Consider the following 16,998-nt stretch of genomic DNA (forward strand, 5'->3'; position numbering starts at 1 on the left):
GGGGGAGAGGGACAGAGAGTTAGAAACATTGATGAGAGAGCTGCCTCCTGCACACCCCACACTGGGGATGTGCCCGCAACCAAGGTACATACCCTTCACCGGAATCGAACCTGGGACCCTTCAGTCCGCAGGCCGACGCTCTATCCACTGAGCCAAATTGGTTAGGGCTATTGACTATATTCTTTTTTTTTATTTGTTAAGCCTCAACTGAGTATATTTTATCCATTGATTTTTAGAGAGAGTGAAAGGGAGGGAGGGGAAGCAAGAAAGAGAGAAAAACATCAATGAGAGAGATCCATTAATTGGTTACCTCCCATACACACCCCAACCAGGGCCAGGATGAAACCAGGGCCGGGATGGAACCTGCAACCCAGGCACATGTCCTTGACCAGGAATCCAACCAAAGACCTTCAGGTTCTTGGGTTAATGCTATAACCACTGCGCCACATCAGCCAGGGCTTAACTATATTCTTTATGCTGTATTTTACATCCCCATTACCTCTTAATCCCATTTCAACTGCCCCTCAACCACTCCCCCCTATAGAAACCACTAATTTGTTTCCTGTATCTATGAATCTGTTTCTGTTTTGTTTTTTAGATTATTAATATAAGTGAAATCATCTGATATTTATCTTTATCTGCCTGATTTATTTCACTTAGTGTACTACCCTTCAGGTCCACACACTGACATATAAAATCTTACAAGTATCTTTGACTTAGCTTAGTTATCTGCATCATAAATTCTTATCAAATGTGATTTTGTTCAGTTATTAAAATCTGCCTCTTTTTGCTTTCACTGATTTAAAAAAATACACCTGCATGTTTTAGAAAGCTACCTTTTTGAACCCTGAAAAGTTCTCTTTAGAGCTCTGCAAATTAAAAAGGCTAGCAAATAGGACTATCCATTCTAACGTGATGTTACTTTCAATAATTTTCTATTGGATAACAGAGATTTAAAATTCTTTCAGGTTTTGAGCCATTTTCTCTATGGCTTACATCACTTACCTCTTACTCACTATAATTCTAAAGCTATGACATTGCTTCTTTTGTGATTAGCCATTTTATACAGCTAGAAAAATGCTGGAAAAGGTCTCCTTTCATTTCTTACATAAGTCATGTGCATGCACTACAAACTTCCCCTTTTGCTCTCAAAATATCTATGAAGTACCTTTTGTACACTGAAAAATCAGCCCAGCCGACGTGGCTTAGTGGTTGAGCATCTACCAGGAGGTCACGGTTGGATTCCTGGTCAGGGCACATGCCCGGGTTGCAGACTCGATCCCCAATAGGGGGCATGCAGAAGGCAACTGATCAATGTTGATCTCTCATCATTGATGTTTCTATCTCTCTCCCTTTGTCTCTGAAATCAATAAAAATATATTTAAAAAAAGAAAAAGAAAAATCGCGTGACAAGTTAAAATGAATACTCTCTCTATGTGCCTTTCCTGTAGTTTGAATGCTTAATTGGGACTATAAACCTAGTGGGAATAAATTCTATTTGATGTTAGCAAATTTTCAATATTTTAATTTTGCATTATAAACGAAAACATTAATTGTGAATATGATTAGATAGTTTTTAGAAACATCTATGACCATGTTTGTAAGCTTTGGTATTACAGTTTGGGATAATTTTTATTCACTGATACACTATTACATGTTATCAATAACAAAGAACTCTAGATTCTAATATTAGGTGCTATCCCATGAGGTCATCACACAAGTAAATATTACAATTTAATTTACAAATCTAAGGGGCCGTGTGAATGTGTATGTAGAATATGTAGTAATATGATGCTGATAACAAACCCCAGAAAAGTGAGTATGTAGTAGACGTATTTCCCTATCTTTGCATATTCTATTAGCTTAAGAAACTGACTATGCCCTGATTGGTGTGCGCAGTGGTTGGAGCATTTGGTCCATGCACAAAGAATCGAGGGTTCAATTCCTGATCGGGGCAGGTATCTAGGTTCCGGGACCCAACCTACACCCCATTTGGGTGTGTGCTGCAGGCACCAAGTTGATGTGTCTCACATTGATGAATGTCTCTCTCTCCACTCCCTCCCTTTCACTCTGTCTGAAAATCAATGGGGAAAAAAATCCTCATGTGAAGCTTCACAACAAAAAAACCCAAAACAAAAGCAAACAAACAAAAAACTGACCATGATTCACATGCTTTATACTGCTTTTCTTAGTTATGTCACATATTATTCATTATCATATGCAATTTCATTTTTAGACAATTTAGGTTAGTTTTATCAGTTTTTTTTTAAAAAAATCTTTATTGTTAAAAGTTTTACATATGTCCCCTTTTCATCACCATTTCTAGCACGCCCCCAAACCCTGCCCCAGGCCTTCACACTATTGTCTGGGCCCATGGGTTATGCACATATGTATACAAGTTCTTTGGTTGATCTCTTCCCACCCACCCACAGTCCCCCACCTTCACTTTGAGATTCGACAGTCTGTTCTGTGCTTGTCTCAGGATCTATTTTGTTCATTAGATTCCACATATGAGTGAGATCATGTGACACATGTCTTTCTCTGACTGGCTTATTTCACTTAGCATAATACTCTCCAGGTCCCTCCATATTGTCTCAAAGGGTAAGAGATCCTCCTTTTCTACTACTGCAGAGTATTCCATGGTGTAAATGTATCACAGCTTTTTTTTATCCACTCATCTATTAATGGGCACTTGGGCTGTTTCCAGATTATAGCTATTGTAAATAGCGCTGCTATGAACACAGGGGTGCAAACATTCTTTCTGATTGGTGTTTTGGGTTTCTTAGGATATATTCCTAGAAGTGGGATCACTGGGTCAACCAGCAATTTCATTTTTAATTTCTTTAGGGAACTCCATACTGTTTTCCTTAATGGCTGAACTAGTCTGCATTCCTACCAGCAGTGTACTAGAGTTCCCATTTCTCCACATCCTCACCAGCACTTGTCATTTGTTTATTTGTGGATGGTAGCCATTCTGACAAGTATTAAGTGATATTTCATTGTCATTTTAATTTGTATCTCTCTTATGATCAGTGACTTTGAGCATTTTTTTCATGTCTCCTGGCCATCTGTATGTCTACTTCAGAGAAATGTCTATTTAGGTCCTTTGCCCATTTTTTAAAATGGGATTGTTGTCTTCTTTTTGTAAGTTGTATGAGTTCCCCATATATTTTGGAGATTAACCCTTTATCAGATATATCAATGCCAAATATGTTCTCCCATACAGTGGGCTCTCTTTTCATTTTGTTGATGGTTTCTTTTGCTGAGCAGCTTTTTATTTTGATATATTCTCATTTGCTTATTTTCTTCTTAGTTTCCTTTGCCCTAGCAGATGTATCCATAAACATATTGCCATGAGAGATGCCTGAGATTTTGCTGCCTATGGTTTATTCTAGGATTTTTTATGGTTTCCTGACTTACATTAAAGCTTTTTATCCATTTTGAGTTTATTCTTGTGCATGATATAAGTTGGTGGTCTAGTTTCATTTTTTTTTTTTGCATGTATCTGTCCAATTTTCCCAACACCATTTATTGAAGAGAGTGTCTTGGCTCCATTATATGTTCTTGCCTCCTTTCTCAAATATTAATTGAGCATAATGACTTGGGTCAATTTCTGGGTTCTCTGTTCTGTTCCATTGATCTCTATGCCTGTTCTCGTGCCAGTACCAGGCTGTTTTAATTATAGTGGCTTTGTAGTGTAACTTGATATCTGATATTGTGATCCCTCCAACTTTGTTCTTTCTCAAGACTGCTGCAGCTATTCGGGGTTGTTTTTGATTCCATATAAACTTTTGGAGTATTTGTTCTAGATCTGTGAAATATGCTGTTGGTATTTTAATAGGAATTGCATTAAATCTATAGATTGCTTTTGGTAGTATGGACATTTTAATGATGTTGATTCTACTAACCCCTGAACACAGTATATTTTTCCACTTGTTTATATCTTCTTCTATCTCTTTTCAACGTCCTGCAGTTTTCTGACTACAGGTCCTTTGCCTCCTTGGTTAGGTTTATTCCTAAGTATCTTAACTTTTTTGTTGCAATAGTAAATGGGATTGTTTAGTTTCTCCTTCTGAGAACTCATTATTGGTGTATAAAAATGCCATCAATTTCTGAGTGATAACTTTGTATCCTGCTACATTGACAAATTCATTTATTAAATCTAGTACTTTTTTGGTGGATAATGACAATTTTACTTCCTCCTTTGAAATTTGGATGTCTTTTATTTCTTCTTCTTGTCTGATCACTGTGGCTAGGACTTATAGTAGTATGTTGAAGAAGAGTGGTGAAAGCAAACATCTCTGTCTTGTTCCTGTTCTTAGGGGAAATGGTTTTAGTTTTTGCCCATTGAGTATGATGTTGGCTGTAGGTTTGTCATATGTAGCTCTTATTATGTTGAGGTATGATCCCTCTATTCCCACTTTGCGGAATTTTTATCAAAAAACTAGAGGCCCGTTGCACGAAGATTCGCCCAATAGGCCTTCCTTCCCCTGGCTGTCGGCACCAGTTTTCCTCTGGCACCCGGGACCCAGGCCTTTGGTCCTGCCGCAGCAGCAAGGCTTGGCTTCTCCACTTGGGCCGCAGCGAGGCTTGGCTTCTCCGCTCGGGCCGCAGCAGAGAGGCTTGGCTTCTCCGCTCGGGCCGCAGCAAGGCTTGGCTTCTCTGCTTCGGCTGCAGTGGAGAAGCCAAGCCTCTTCGGTCTTCAGTCATCTTCAGTCTTCGCTCCGTGCCTGCATGTGCAAATTAACTGCCATATTTATTGGGTTAATTTGCATACTTATCCTGATTGGCTGGTGGGCGTAGGAGAGTGACATCAATTTGCATGTTTCTCTTTTATTAGTGTAGATGGGTGTTGGATTTTGTTGAATGCTTTTTCTGTGTCTATTGATGTGATCATGTGATTTTTTATCTTTCAATTTGTTTATGTGATGTATCACATTTATTAATTTGCTAATATTGTACCAGCCTTGCATTCCCAGAATAAATCCCATTTATCATGGTGTATGATCTTTTTAATGTATTGCTGGATTAGATTTTCTAATATTTTGCTAAGGAGTTTAGTATCTATGTTCATTAGGAATATCTGCTTGTAATTCTCTTTCTTTGTAGTGTCTTTACCTGGTTTTAGAATTAGGATAATCCTGTCTTCATAAAAAGACCTTGGAGTGTTCCTCCTCTTGGATATTTTGGAATAGCTTGAGGAGTTTACGTGTTAGTTCTTCTTTGAATGTTTGGTGAAAGTCCCCTGTGAAGCCATCCAGACCTGGACTTTTGTTTGCTTCGAGTTTTTTGATTACTGCTTCAATTTCATCATTTGTTATTGGCCTATTCAGGTTTTCTGATTCTTCTTGATTCAATTTTGGAAGATTGTATTTTTCTAGGAATTCATCCATTTCATCCACATTGTCTAGCTTGTTGGCATATAGTTGTTCATAGTGTTTTCTTACAATCCTTTGTATTTCTGTGGTGTCAGTTGTTATTTCCTTGCTTTCGTTTCTGGTTTTATTTATTTGGGTAATTTCTCTTTGTTTCTTGATGAGTCTGGCTAAAAGTTCATTAATCTTCTGAATCTTTTCAAAGAACCAGCTCTTAGTTTCATAGATTTTTTTGTATTTATTTATTTTTTTTTAGTCTTTATGTCATTTACTTCTGCTTTAATCTTTATTATTTCCTTCCTTCTACTTACTCTTGGCTTTTCTTTCCTTTTTTTAAATCCTCACCTGAGGATATATTTCCACTAATTTTAGAGAGAGTGGAAGAGAGAGGCAAAGACAGAAACATTGATGTGAGAGAAACACATTGATTGGTTGCCTCCTGCATGCACCCTGACCAGGGCTGGGGCCAGGGAGGAGCCTCCAAATGAGGTACATACCCTTGACTGGAATCGAACCCGGAACCCTTCGGTCCACAGGCAGACGGCTCTATCCACTGAGCCAAACTGGTTAGGGCTCTTGGCTTTTCTTGTTGTTCTCTTTCTAATTCTTTAAGTTATAAGGTAACTAGTTTATTATTAATTTTTCTTTTTTCTTTTCTTTCTCTCTCTCTCTTTCCCTCCCTCCCTCCCTCCCTTCTTTCTTTCTTCTTCTTCTTCTTCTTTTTTTTTTTGAGGTAGGCCCATAGTGCTATGAACTTCCCTCTTAGGATTGCTTTTGTTTTGTCCCAGAGATTTTGGGTTGTTGTGTGTTCATTTCATTGATTTCTAGGAAGGTTTTTATTTCTTTCTTGATCTCATTGGAAACCCATTCATTGTTTAGTAACATGATATTTAGTCTCCATGTGTTTGAATGTTTTTAAGTGTTTTTACTGTAGTTGATTTCTAATTTCAGTCCATTGTGAACTGAGAAGATGCTTGATATGATTTCAGTCTTGAACTTGTAGAGACTTGTTTTGTATCTTAACATGTGGTCTATCTTTGAAAAGGTCCCATGTGCACTTGAGAAGAATATATATTCTGCAGCTTTGGGATGAAATTTTCTATAAATGTCAATTAAGTCCATCTGATCTAGTGTGTCATTTAGAGTCCTGTTTCCTGGTTAATTTTTTATCTGGAATATCTATCCAGTAAGTCAGCGGGGTGTTAAATTCCCCTACTATGGCTGTATTCCAGTTGATCTCTCCTTTAAAGTCCTCTAGAAGTTTTTTTATATATTGAGATGCTCCTCTATTGGACACATATATGTTTACTAGGGTTATATCCTCTTGTTGGATCGATCTCTTTAGTATTATGTAGTGACCTTTGTTTTCTCTTGTGATGGACTTCAATTTGAAGTCTTTTGTCAGGTATGAGTATTTCTACTGCAGGTTTTTTTCTGTTTCCATTTGCATGGAGTATTTTTTCTCATCCATTCACTCCCATCCTGTGTGTCTTTTGTTCTGAGGTAGGTCTCTTTTAGATATTTACTGTCATTTTAAGTCTTTATGCCTGTCTCTCTATTTCTTTTTCTCAGTCCCTTTAACATTTCTTACAGTGCTGGTTTGTTGGTGATAAACTCCTTCAGTCTTATTTTTTTCCTGGGAAGCTCGTTAATTCACCATCTATTTTGAATGACAGCCTTGCTAGATATAGTAATCTTGGTTTCAGATCCTTGCTTTTCATTATCTTAAATACTTCAGGTCATTCCCTTCTGGCCTGTAGGGTTTCTGATGAGAAATCAGCTGACAGCTTTATGGGAGCTCCTTTGTAGGTAATAAATTGTTTTTCTCTTGCTGCATTTACAATTCTCTGTCTTTAATTTTTGGCATTTTAATTATGATGTCTGGGCATGGGTCACTTTGGGTTCTTCTTGCTTGGGACTCTCTGTGCCGCCTGTACTCGTGTGACTTTTTCCTTTACTAGGTTAGGGAAGTTTTCTGCCATTTCTTCAAACATGTTCTCTATTCCTTGCTTACTTTCGTCCCCATCTGGTAATCCTATGATGTAAATATTGTTACGTTTCATGTTGTCGCACAGCTACTGTAAGCTGTCCTGTTTTTAAATTTTTTTTTTTCTTTTTGGTTCTTTGATTTTTTCTCTCCTGTCTTGACTGATCTGATCCTGGGCTTCTCCTAATCTGCTGTGTATTCCTTACACTGTGTTGTTTATTAGTGCTATATCATTCTTCATAGTTATATCTTTTCTCATGCTGTTGAGCATCCTTGCCATCATTATCTGAACTCTATGTCTGATAAATTTATTTCCATTTCATTTGGCCCTTCTGGAGAATTCTTATTCTTTCATTTGGGCCTTGTGTTTTTTGTTTTTTTTCTTGTCTCCCCATTTTGGCTGCCTGTTTGGGCTTGTGTCTATATATTTGGTAGATCTGCTACAACTCCTAATCTCTAGTGCAGGACAATATCAGACACCGTGACTGGTCCTGAGTACCCTGTTTGGAGCTATCAGCAATCCACAGCTTGTGGCTCCCTCTATTGGGGCTTGTTGTTTTTGGAAAGGACCAAGATGTGCAGCAAGGTCTGTTTTTCCTAGCCTCGGCCCCTGAATTAGATCAGGCAAAGACTCAAAGCCTCCAGAGACCCATGTTTGCCTGTAATCTGATTATTATTGTCTTGATTAGCCTCCTGTGGCAAGAGATTTTCCAACAGGGTGGGGCAATTGCTCTCCCCCTAGCCTGGATGGTTAGGGTCCTGGAGAAAGATGTCCTGTGTAGTATGAGGGAATGTTTCAGTACAGGAAAGCGGGATTTCTGCCTTCCAAGCTCTAACCCCAGAGTCCCCAACCCTGGCTTCTGCTCACACAGTTCCAGTCCACTCTGCCCTCCCTCTGCCGAAGCCCAAGGTGAATGGCTGCATACGAGATTTTGTGCGTTGGCCCTTTAAGACGGTGCCTGCATTTCCAGCTGTTGCTTGCTGGCAGGCAGCCCAGCTTGGGGTTTAGACTCCAGAGTTCTCAGTGGGAACCCAACACAGTCAAGACATCCCTCTGGAACTTCAGCTGCTATCTGTAGGAGCCTGGCCAGCCCTTTTGCACCTTCACACTTCCTACCAGTCTCTATGCGGTCTCCACTTTCCATTCTTGGTTATCAGGGTTCTCTCCAGCTAGTCTTCAGTTGATTATTCAGGATGGTTTTTCTGTATATTAGTTCTAATTCTAATTTGTCCCTGGGACATGTCAGTGTAGCTTCCACTTACTCTGCGGCCATTTTGGAATCTCATCAGTTTTTTAAAGAGAGATTGATCCTTGTTCCCAACTGAAGAAGTGTTCTAGGAAGTAGTAACTGACATCTAGAAGGTGACATCTTCAGGTGGCAGTATGCCCTTTAAAGAATCATTGTGGTTAAAAAAAAATCCTTCTACTTGAAACTGAGTGAGGAAAAAAGGTGATGTTTGCTTCTCTACAGCTGGAAGTCTTGATGCCAAGCAGCAGAGCCAATACAATTAGAAACTAGGTGAGTGAAATACTACAATAAAGGCAAGAGCTAATTGAATAACATAACACTAGTATCACAGCTAAGAACTAAATTGTAAAATCCTATTGAGGCAGATATCTTATATCTGTCTTACCTTTATGCAGTTCGGTACTTAATATTTAAATATCTATTGAAAGAATAATTTAACAAAAATTAGAAAAGATTCCAGAATGTCTTCTTATTCATATCCCTGCCTTTTAGTGGTTAATAAACTATTATCCCATTTTACAAACAAAACAGGACCAGAGAAAGGCAAGAGGAATTAGGTTATAATATGTGCACTGCAGCGTTTCCTTTCTCACACAGATTTTTTAAAAACAGGAGTTGGACACCATGAGCTCCATTAAAGTGGGGACCTGTGGACTAGTTTCAACACTTCAGAAAGCTTCACAGAACTGAACATTTAAGCATAACATGATCACAAAGGCAGTTTTTTGCTTTTGATTATAACTCAAAATGATAACACTGGTTATTTCATGTTAACTACAAATTCTGCTTGGTACTTCTATAAAAATGGAGAAACCATGTACTTAATAAGCTTCTCTTGTAAAAAAAATTTTTAAGTGAAATAATTAGAAAATGATAAAGAAATTTATCTCTGTTGATAAAAAGTTTTGGGGCCACAAGAGCTCACTGAGGCTTCTGTGGTCTTCTGCAGCACTGGCACTGACACCTTCCTCTGGGTCTCAGCAAGCGCCTCTGCCTGTTCCTGCTGCTCGTGCTGTGCAGTGCGGACCCTAGCTTGCAGGGAAGTTGGAGGATCTACAACGGGAAAGGCTCACTAGAGCTGCCTGGAGAGGTCCCTGGTTGCATGCACACTGCCTTGTTTCAGCGCAACCTCAATCAGGTATCCTGTGTGTCCACCACAGCGAGCCTGTGCCTGAGTTCCTTTAATGGATCCTTGCTACAAATTTAATGACCTTAACTACATGGAACTCCTTGGATAACTGGATCTATAGCCAAAAATTTCAGACCCCCTTTGATATTAGCAAATGGCAAAAAGTAAACTTGATTTTTGAGGGTGTTGATATAGTTACAAAGGTCCTGCTCAATACCGTAATGTTCTTATTGGGAAAACAAACATGTTAAAATACAGCTTTGATGTTATGCATGTGGTCAAAGCCCTAAACTCCCTTGAGCTGTGTTTTCAGTCACCAGTGCTGTATGCAGCCCAGCAGAGCAGAGCTCACACTAGCTATGAGGTACCCTCAGACTGCCCTCCTAGTGTACAGAAGGGAGAATGCCATGCCAACTTTATTTGAACGGAGCAGTGTTCCTTTAGTTGGGACTGGAGGCCTTTCTTTCTGATCCAGGGCATCTGGAAAGATGTCAGAATTGAAGCCTGTAATATTTGTCATCTGAACTACTTCACATTTTCCCCTGTATATGACAACCATGCCCAGTAGTGGAATCTCAAAATAGAGTCTTCTTTTGATGTTGTCAGCTCAAAGCTAGTCCCTGGTCAAGTGATCATAGAAATCCCTAAATTGCAAACATAGCAGACATACAGCATTGAACTTTAGCCTGGGGAAAGGATTGTTAAGCTCTTTGTGAAAATTATCAAGAAAATTACTGTAGAAATTTGGTGGCCTCATGGACATGGAAACCAGACTGGGTACAACATGACAATTCTTTTTAAACTGAATGGAGACTTAAAAATTTAAAAATCAGCTAAGGTTTATTTTAGGACAATGGACCTATTACAAGAGCCCATAGAAGGGTCTCCCGATCTGAGTTTCTACTCCAAAATTAATGAATTTCCCATATTTCTGAAAGGATCAAACTGGATCCCAGCAGATTTATTCCAGGATCGAGTAACCTCTGACTTGTTATCACTCCTTTTGCAGCCTGCTGTGGATGCTAACATGAATGCTCTTCGGGTGTGGGAAGGAGATATTTATGAATGTGATGAATTCTCTGTGATGAAATACAAATAATGTTATGGTAGGATTTTATGTTTGCCTGTGCCCTTTATCCAAATAATCGGGACTTCATAAATTCAGTGAGAACAGAAGTTGCTTACCAGATCAGAAGACTGAAATCTCATCCCTCCATCATCATATGGAGTGGAAATAATGACAATAAAACAGCGCTGATGATGAATTAGTATAGTATAGACTTCACATACCTGCCTACCTACATGAAAGATTATATGAAACTGTATTTTGAAAACATCCAAGAGATCGTCTTGGCAGACAAGACTTGTCCTTTTATCACATCTAGTCTTACAAATGAAGTTGAATTCATTGCAGAAGGCTGGCTCTCTGCCAATCCATATAACAAACATTTTGGTAACATAAATTTTTATGACTATACCAGTGATTGCTAGGATTGGAACATTTTCCCAAAAGCTCTATTTGCATCTGAATATGGGTTATCAGTCCTGGCCTTTCTTCAGTACATTAGAAAAGATTTCATCTAAAGAGGACTGGTCTTACAACAACAGATTTTCAAGTCATCAACAACATCATGAAAACAGTAACCATGAAATGCTTCTTCAGGCTGAACTTCATTTCAAATTCCTGAAAAGCACAGATCCATTACTCGCATTCAAAGATACCATCTACCTTACTTAAGTGCTGCAGGCCCAGTGTGTCAAAATAGAAACTGAATTCTACCACTGCAGTCGCAGTGAGGTAGTGAACGGAAAAGGGCACACCATGGGGGCACTGTATTGGCAGCTGATTGACATCTGGCAGGCTCCTTCCTGGGCCTCTCTAGAGTACGCAGGAAAAGTGGAAAATGCTTATTACTTTGCTTGGCATTTCTTCACTCCATTGTTGTCTGTGGGTTTTGAGGATAAAGGAGTGTTTTTCATCTATGGAGTGTCAGACCTTCACTCAAACTGTAATGTTCTGCTCTTTGTGAGAGTCCACAGGCAGAGTTCCCTGGAGCCTTTGTGCTCTCACAGGACCTAGCATTTTGTGATGAGAGCAGGGAAGGCCGTCCTCCTCTTTCAGGAGCCAGTGTCTAAACTGCTGCAGAGATGTGGGCATTGTACACGGCAAAGCTGTATGGTTTCCTTTTACCTGTCAACCAATAGCAAACCCTTGAGTCAACCAATTATTACTTCCTGTCCTCACCAAAAGAGGCTGTGGGGCTCCAGAAGGCACACATCACTGCCATCATCTCTCAGCAAAAGAACACATTTGTGTTTGATTTGGAAACCTCGGCTGTCGAGCTCTTCGTTTGGTTGGATGTAAGAGTGTCCCAGGGAGATTCAGTAACAATGGTTTCCTCATGACGGAAAAGACATGGACTATATTATTTTACCCCTGGAGGCCCACAGCAAGAGTGAATTGGAGCAATCTTTTCATGTGACTTCTTTGACTGATATTACTGAGGGAATCTAGTTTGTACTTTCAAAAGCACTCCTAAGGCACCAGCTGGAGCTGCAGGCAACCAAAGACAAGTGAAAAAGCCAGAAACGGGTCTGCCTGCTGCCACACATATGACTCATGACTCCGCCAAGAGTGCGTACAGTTTCTTTCAGGGAAGGCTGTTTACTCAGGAAGTCCTCCAGTGAGGCTGTGCCAGGACGGTGTTTTTAGGTCTTCCCCTTCTAGCTTTACTACCACATGAACCAGCTATAACCCAGCTGCCTCTCCCTACCCAGAAAGGATGTCTATACAGGTAGGTCTCTTGGGGAACCACAGGAACATGACCACAGAGCTTCAGATTTGGCTCAATCCAAGGAGATTTTCAATTCAAAGGAGTTAGATTTAGACTATTGACTTTGGCAAAAAAGTGATGTTCTTTTTAGTTTGAATTGAAATCATTTACCTATATTGATTAATTATAAGAGGCTATAAATTACTTCATTATACATGATCATGTTCATAAAATTACATGGATAATAAAACAAATGGGGCAAAATACTAATAATTACATGGATAATAAAGCAAATGGGGCAAAATATTAATAAGTACCAATTTGGGTAAAGGTTTATTAGGATTTTTTGTACTACTTTTGCAACTTCCTGCAAATTTGAAATCATGTAAAAAATTAAAATTTACATAACTGCATCAACAACAACAACAAAAAAGTTTGGGGCCACTATCTTACATAAACTTCGCTTTTAGATTAAAAAAAGATAAGGCAGAGCTAACAGGCATGAACACCTATTCTCTTTTACCTCCTCTCTCCTCTAAGTTAAACTTTATCCTAAGTAAGAGAAGGGGTTGGTAGGAATTTTCAAGCAGGTGGTTATCTCACCCAGGCGTGCCCAGTCTTCTATCATCTGTTCCTGGGCTGTATAAGGAGAGAGATCAGAACACCAAATCAGAGACCCATGGTCAGATCTGCTACATAGGAGCAGTCACTGCACAGGACATAGTCAACAGACCTAAATATTGTTGGTAACATTTTTCTATGTAAGGATAAAACCCATCTGTAAATAATCTAGTTTTTCCTTCAGGTTTTTCTTTTTTTTTTCTTGTCAGGTTTTTTTGGGGGGCTTTTCTTTCTTTGGCTATTTCTACTTAGGCATGCATAAAAAATTCAGTTTTATTACTTTAATAGCTATTTCATATATATTCATGCACTCATGCATGGAAATAACAGAAAGGGGGAAAACTTAATGGCCAAAAAGGTAGATCTAAGGTTGAGGCTATAAAGTTTTATTGTACAATATGAAAGGATGGAAAATAAACTGTGGCTTTTCTTGGCAGGGGAGGTATAGGTCTTCCAGCACTATGATGGAATTTTGGCTCAGGAAGTAGAATGTTTTTAAAGGTCTCCACCTATCCTACAGATTCCACCATGTATTTTTTATTGTTTACAGAGAATTCTTAAGTAAACCAGGAACAAACACATCTTGTTATAGACAAACAGTCATTTTAAAATGGCTTAAAATAAGCAAACCTATATTAATACATATTAAGTGTTGTTACAGGTCAAATAAATCTTTGCCTTTATAGACAGTCAAGTTATTTAATAATTCTAATTATAAAAACATTACTAATGGTAAGTAATTCAATTTCCTTTTATTGGAGGTAAGTGGATTTTTGACACACAAAAAAACAGACAACAGAGACATTTTCAGCATTTCAGATTTTGTAAAAAAATATTTTTATTGATTTCAGAGAAGGGAGAGGGAGAGAGAGAAAGAAACATCCAATGATGAGAGAGAATCATTGACTGGCTGCCTCCTGCATGGCCCACACTGAAAATCAAGCCCACAACCTGAGCATGTGCCCTGACTGGGAATAGAACCATGACCTCCTGGTTCATAGGTGGATGTTCAACCACTGAGTCACACCAGACAGGTCATCATTTCATATTTATTGCATAAAAATATAAACAACTTGGCATCAATATTATAATTAGTATAAGACAGAGCTGAATCCTCCAATACTTGCTTGAATTCAGTCACAACTATTATGGAAACCAAAGCAAAACAACCGAATACATTAGTGAAACAAATGAACTAATATCACTAATAAAAGTGATAACTGGAGAAAAAAGGGACAAGAAGTTCAATGGTGTTATTTTTCCAAGCAAAGCATATGGCTTGGCTTATCTGTGCTGGAATAAATAGCGAAAGTAAGAGATAACATCTGGTTGGTATTTCTTTTAGAGGAAGTGAAATGGTGTTCCCTAAAATGCCTAAAACTGGTCTTCTTGTCAATTTTGCTTGAAATACATTTAAATTGTTTTTGGAAGGAAAAAGAGAACTGTGTCTTTTGTGCAGCCTTAAGCACCGTGAAACATTATACACAACGAATTATTTAATTAGTTTGAAAATTGACATAAAAGGGTAAATACAGCAGCTCAGAAACCAAATAACTCAGAGATGGGAAGATAAGGGAAAGCTTCTTAGAATAAGAGATGCTTAAGTTAACACCTGAAGGATTACAGCATCCACTCCCATCTCCTGCAGTTTCCCTTTCTGCAATTATAGTCCAAAAATGTTAAATGGAAAATACCAGAAATAAACAATTCCTAAATTTCACATTGTGGGATGATCAGAGTAGCAAGATAAAATGTCATGCTGTCCCCTCCATCCTGCTAGAGATGTGAATCATCCCTTTATCCAGTGTCTCCATGCTATAGATACTACACACCAACTTGTTAGTCACTTAGCAGCCACCTCAATTATATCGACTGTCACATGATCACAGTGCTTGTGTTCAAGTCACCCTTATTTTACTTAACACGTTACGCGCCCAGCCTGTTTTGTCTTCCGGATGGAAAGTATATTGTCAGTCACTGGTGACTGGGAGCTTAACGTGTTAACAAGGGCCCCAAAGCACAAGAGCAGTTTAAACTTTATCACAGGTATGCATGTATAGGAAAAAACAGTATGTACAGGATGTGGTGCTATCTCTGGGTTCAGACATCCACTGGGAATCCTGGAATGCATCCCCCATGGATAAGGGAGGAGTCTCTAATAGAATGAGCTCAGAAAAGTGGGGTTAACGGCATTCTGGGAATAGCATGTGAATCAGTTCTGAGGTGGGAAGAGAGGAGGCCCTGTTAGTCTCTTTCTTCTCTTGTGGTGAGAAGGAAGGAGAGGCTGAGTGGCTGTGCAAGTAGTTTTGGTGACAGGAAGTTGAGGTAATTACTATCTAATGACTTGTATGTTCTGTGTAGGTGATCTGGTAATTTGCTAGAGCATGTAGGACAGTGATGGCGAACCTATGACACGCGAACTCATTTTTTGGTTGATTTTTCTTTGTTAAATGGCATTTAAATATATAAAATAAATATCGAAAACATAAGTCTTTGTTTTACTATGTTGCAAATATCAAAAAATTTCTATATGTGACACAGCACCAGAGTTAAGTTAGGGTTTTTCAAAATGCTGACACGCTGAGCTCAAAAGGTTTGCCATCAGTGATGTAGGACATAATGAAAGGCTGGGGCTTGTAGATACTTAGTATGATGCATTGTAGGTTGCTAGTATAAAGAAATACAACTGATTTCACATAGAGATGCTGTATCCTGTGCAACCCTGATAACTCGTTAGTTATTGTAGTTTTATTATTTGTAGCTGCTTTGGAGTTTTCTATGTAGATAATACATGCTATAATATGATGAACCCTGAGAACATTATGTTACGAGAAAGAAGCCAGACATAAAAGAAAAAATATTGTATGATTTCATTCCTAAGAGGTATCTAAATAGGTAAATCCATAGAGACAGAAAGTAGATTAGAAGTTGCTAGGGGATATGAAGAGGGGAGATGGAAAGTGATTGCTCATGGGTACAGAATTTCTTTTTGGCACGATGACATGTTCTGGAATTAGTGGTGATGGTTGTGAGTTTATACTAAAAAACACTTTATTTTTTTGTTGATCCTCACTAGAGGATATTTTCCCATTGATTTTTTAGAAAGAGTGGAAGGGGGGCAGGGGAGAGAGAGAGAGAGCGAGAGAAACATCAATGTGAGAGGAACACATTGATTGGTTGCCTCTTGCATGCACCCCGGGGGCCAGGGATCAAACCTGCGACATTCAGTGTGCAGGCTGATGGTCTAACCACTTAGCAGCACTGGCCAGGGCTAAAAACCACTTTAAAATGATGAATTTTGTGGCATGTAAATTATATTTTAATTTAACTTTATTTTTATAATACACTTTTATTGACTTAGAGAAGGGAGAGAGATAGAGATAGAAACATTGATTGGCTGTCTTCTGCACGTCCCTACTGGGGATCGCGCCCACAACCCAGGTATGTGCCCTGACTGGGAATCGAACCAGTGACCTCTTGGTTCCTGGGTAGACGCTCAGCCACTGAACCACACCAGCTGGGCTATATTTTAATTTTAAACAAGCTTTATGTTAGGAACAAGTCAGTAAATTAGTAACACAATAAGACAGCTAAGACTTACTGAGCACGTGCTATGTGCTTAAGTACTTAAGCACTTTCTATAAATCATCTCATCTAATTCTAAAAATGACCCTATGAGGCCGATACTGTACTTATCTCCACTTGATGGGTGAAAGAGAGTTACAAAAGAGATTAATTACCTCTTCTGGATTATCAGCTAGTAAAAGGAGGGAGTCTCAAGTCAAAGCCTGCCCTGCCTGACTTTGGCCCTCACACCGAAGGGTTGCAGGTTCGATTCATAGTGAAGGGCACATATCGGGGT

General features: G+C 38.9%; 1 protein-coding gene and 1 pseudogene across 7 annotated transcripts in view; one reads left to right on the forward strand and one right to left on the reverse strand.

Annotated features, from left to right (window-relative positions):
* The window catches only part of MICU2 (mitochondrial calcium uptake 2), a 97,838-nt gene that overhangs the window by 43,379 nt on the left and 37,461 nt on the right, over positions 1-16,998 (reverse strand). For 4 of the 7 annotated variants that reach the window (XM_023751211.1, XM_023751208.1, XM_023751209.1 and 1 more), the window contains exon 3: positions 13,119-13,154. The exons of the other annotated variants lie outside the window; for them this stretch is intronic. In XM_023751211.1, coding sequence (XP_023606979.1) covers positions 13,119-13,154 — 36 coding nt within the window. The remainder of the gene's footprint in view (positions 1-13,118; positions 13,155-16,998) is intronic. 7 annotated transcript variants of the gene reach the window in all.
* Positions 6,752-12,256, forward strand: LOC102417474 (annotated as a pseudogene).

This window comes from Myotis lucifugus, unplaced genomic scaffold (assembly GCF_000147115.1).
Source record: "Myotis lucifugus unplaced genomic scaffold, Myoluc2.0 scaffold_19, whole genome shotgun sequence".
Classification (NCBI taxonomy): domain Eukaryota; kingdom Metazoa; phylum Chordata; class Mammalia; order Chiroptera; family Vespertilionidae; genus Myotis; species Myotis lucifugus.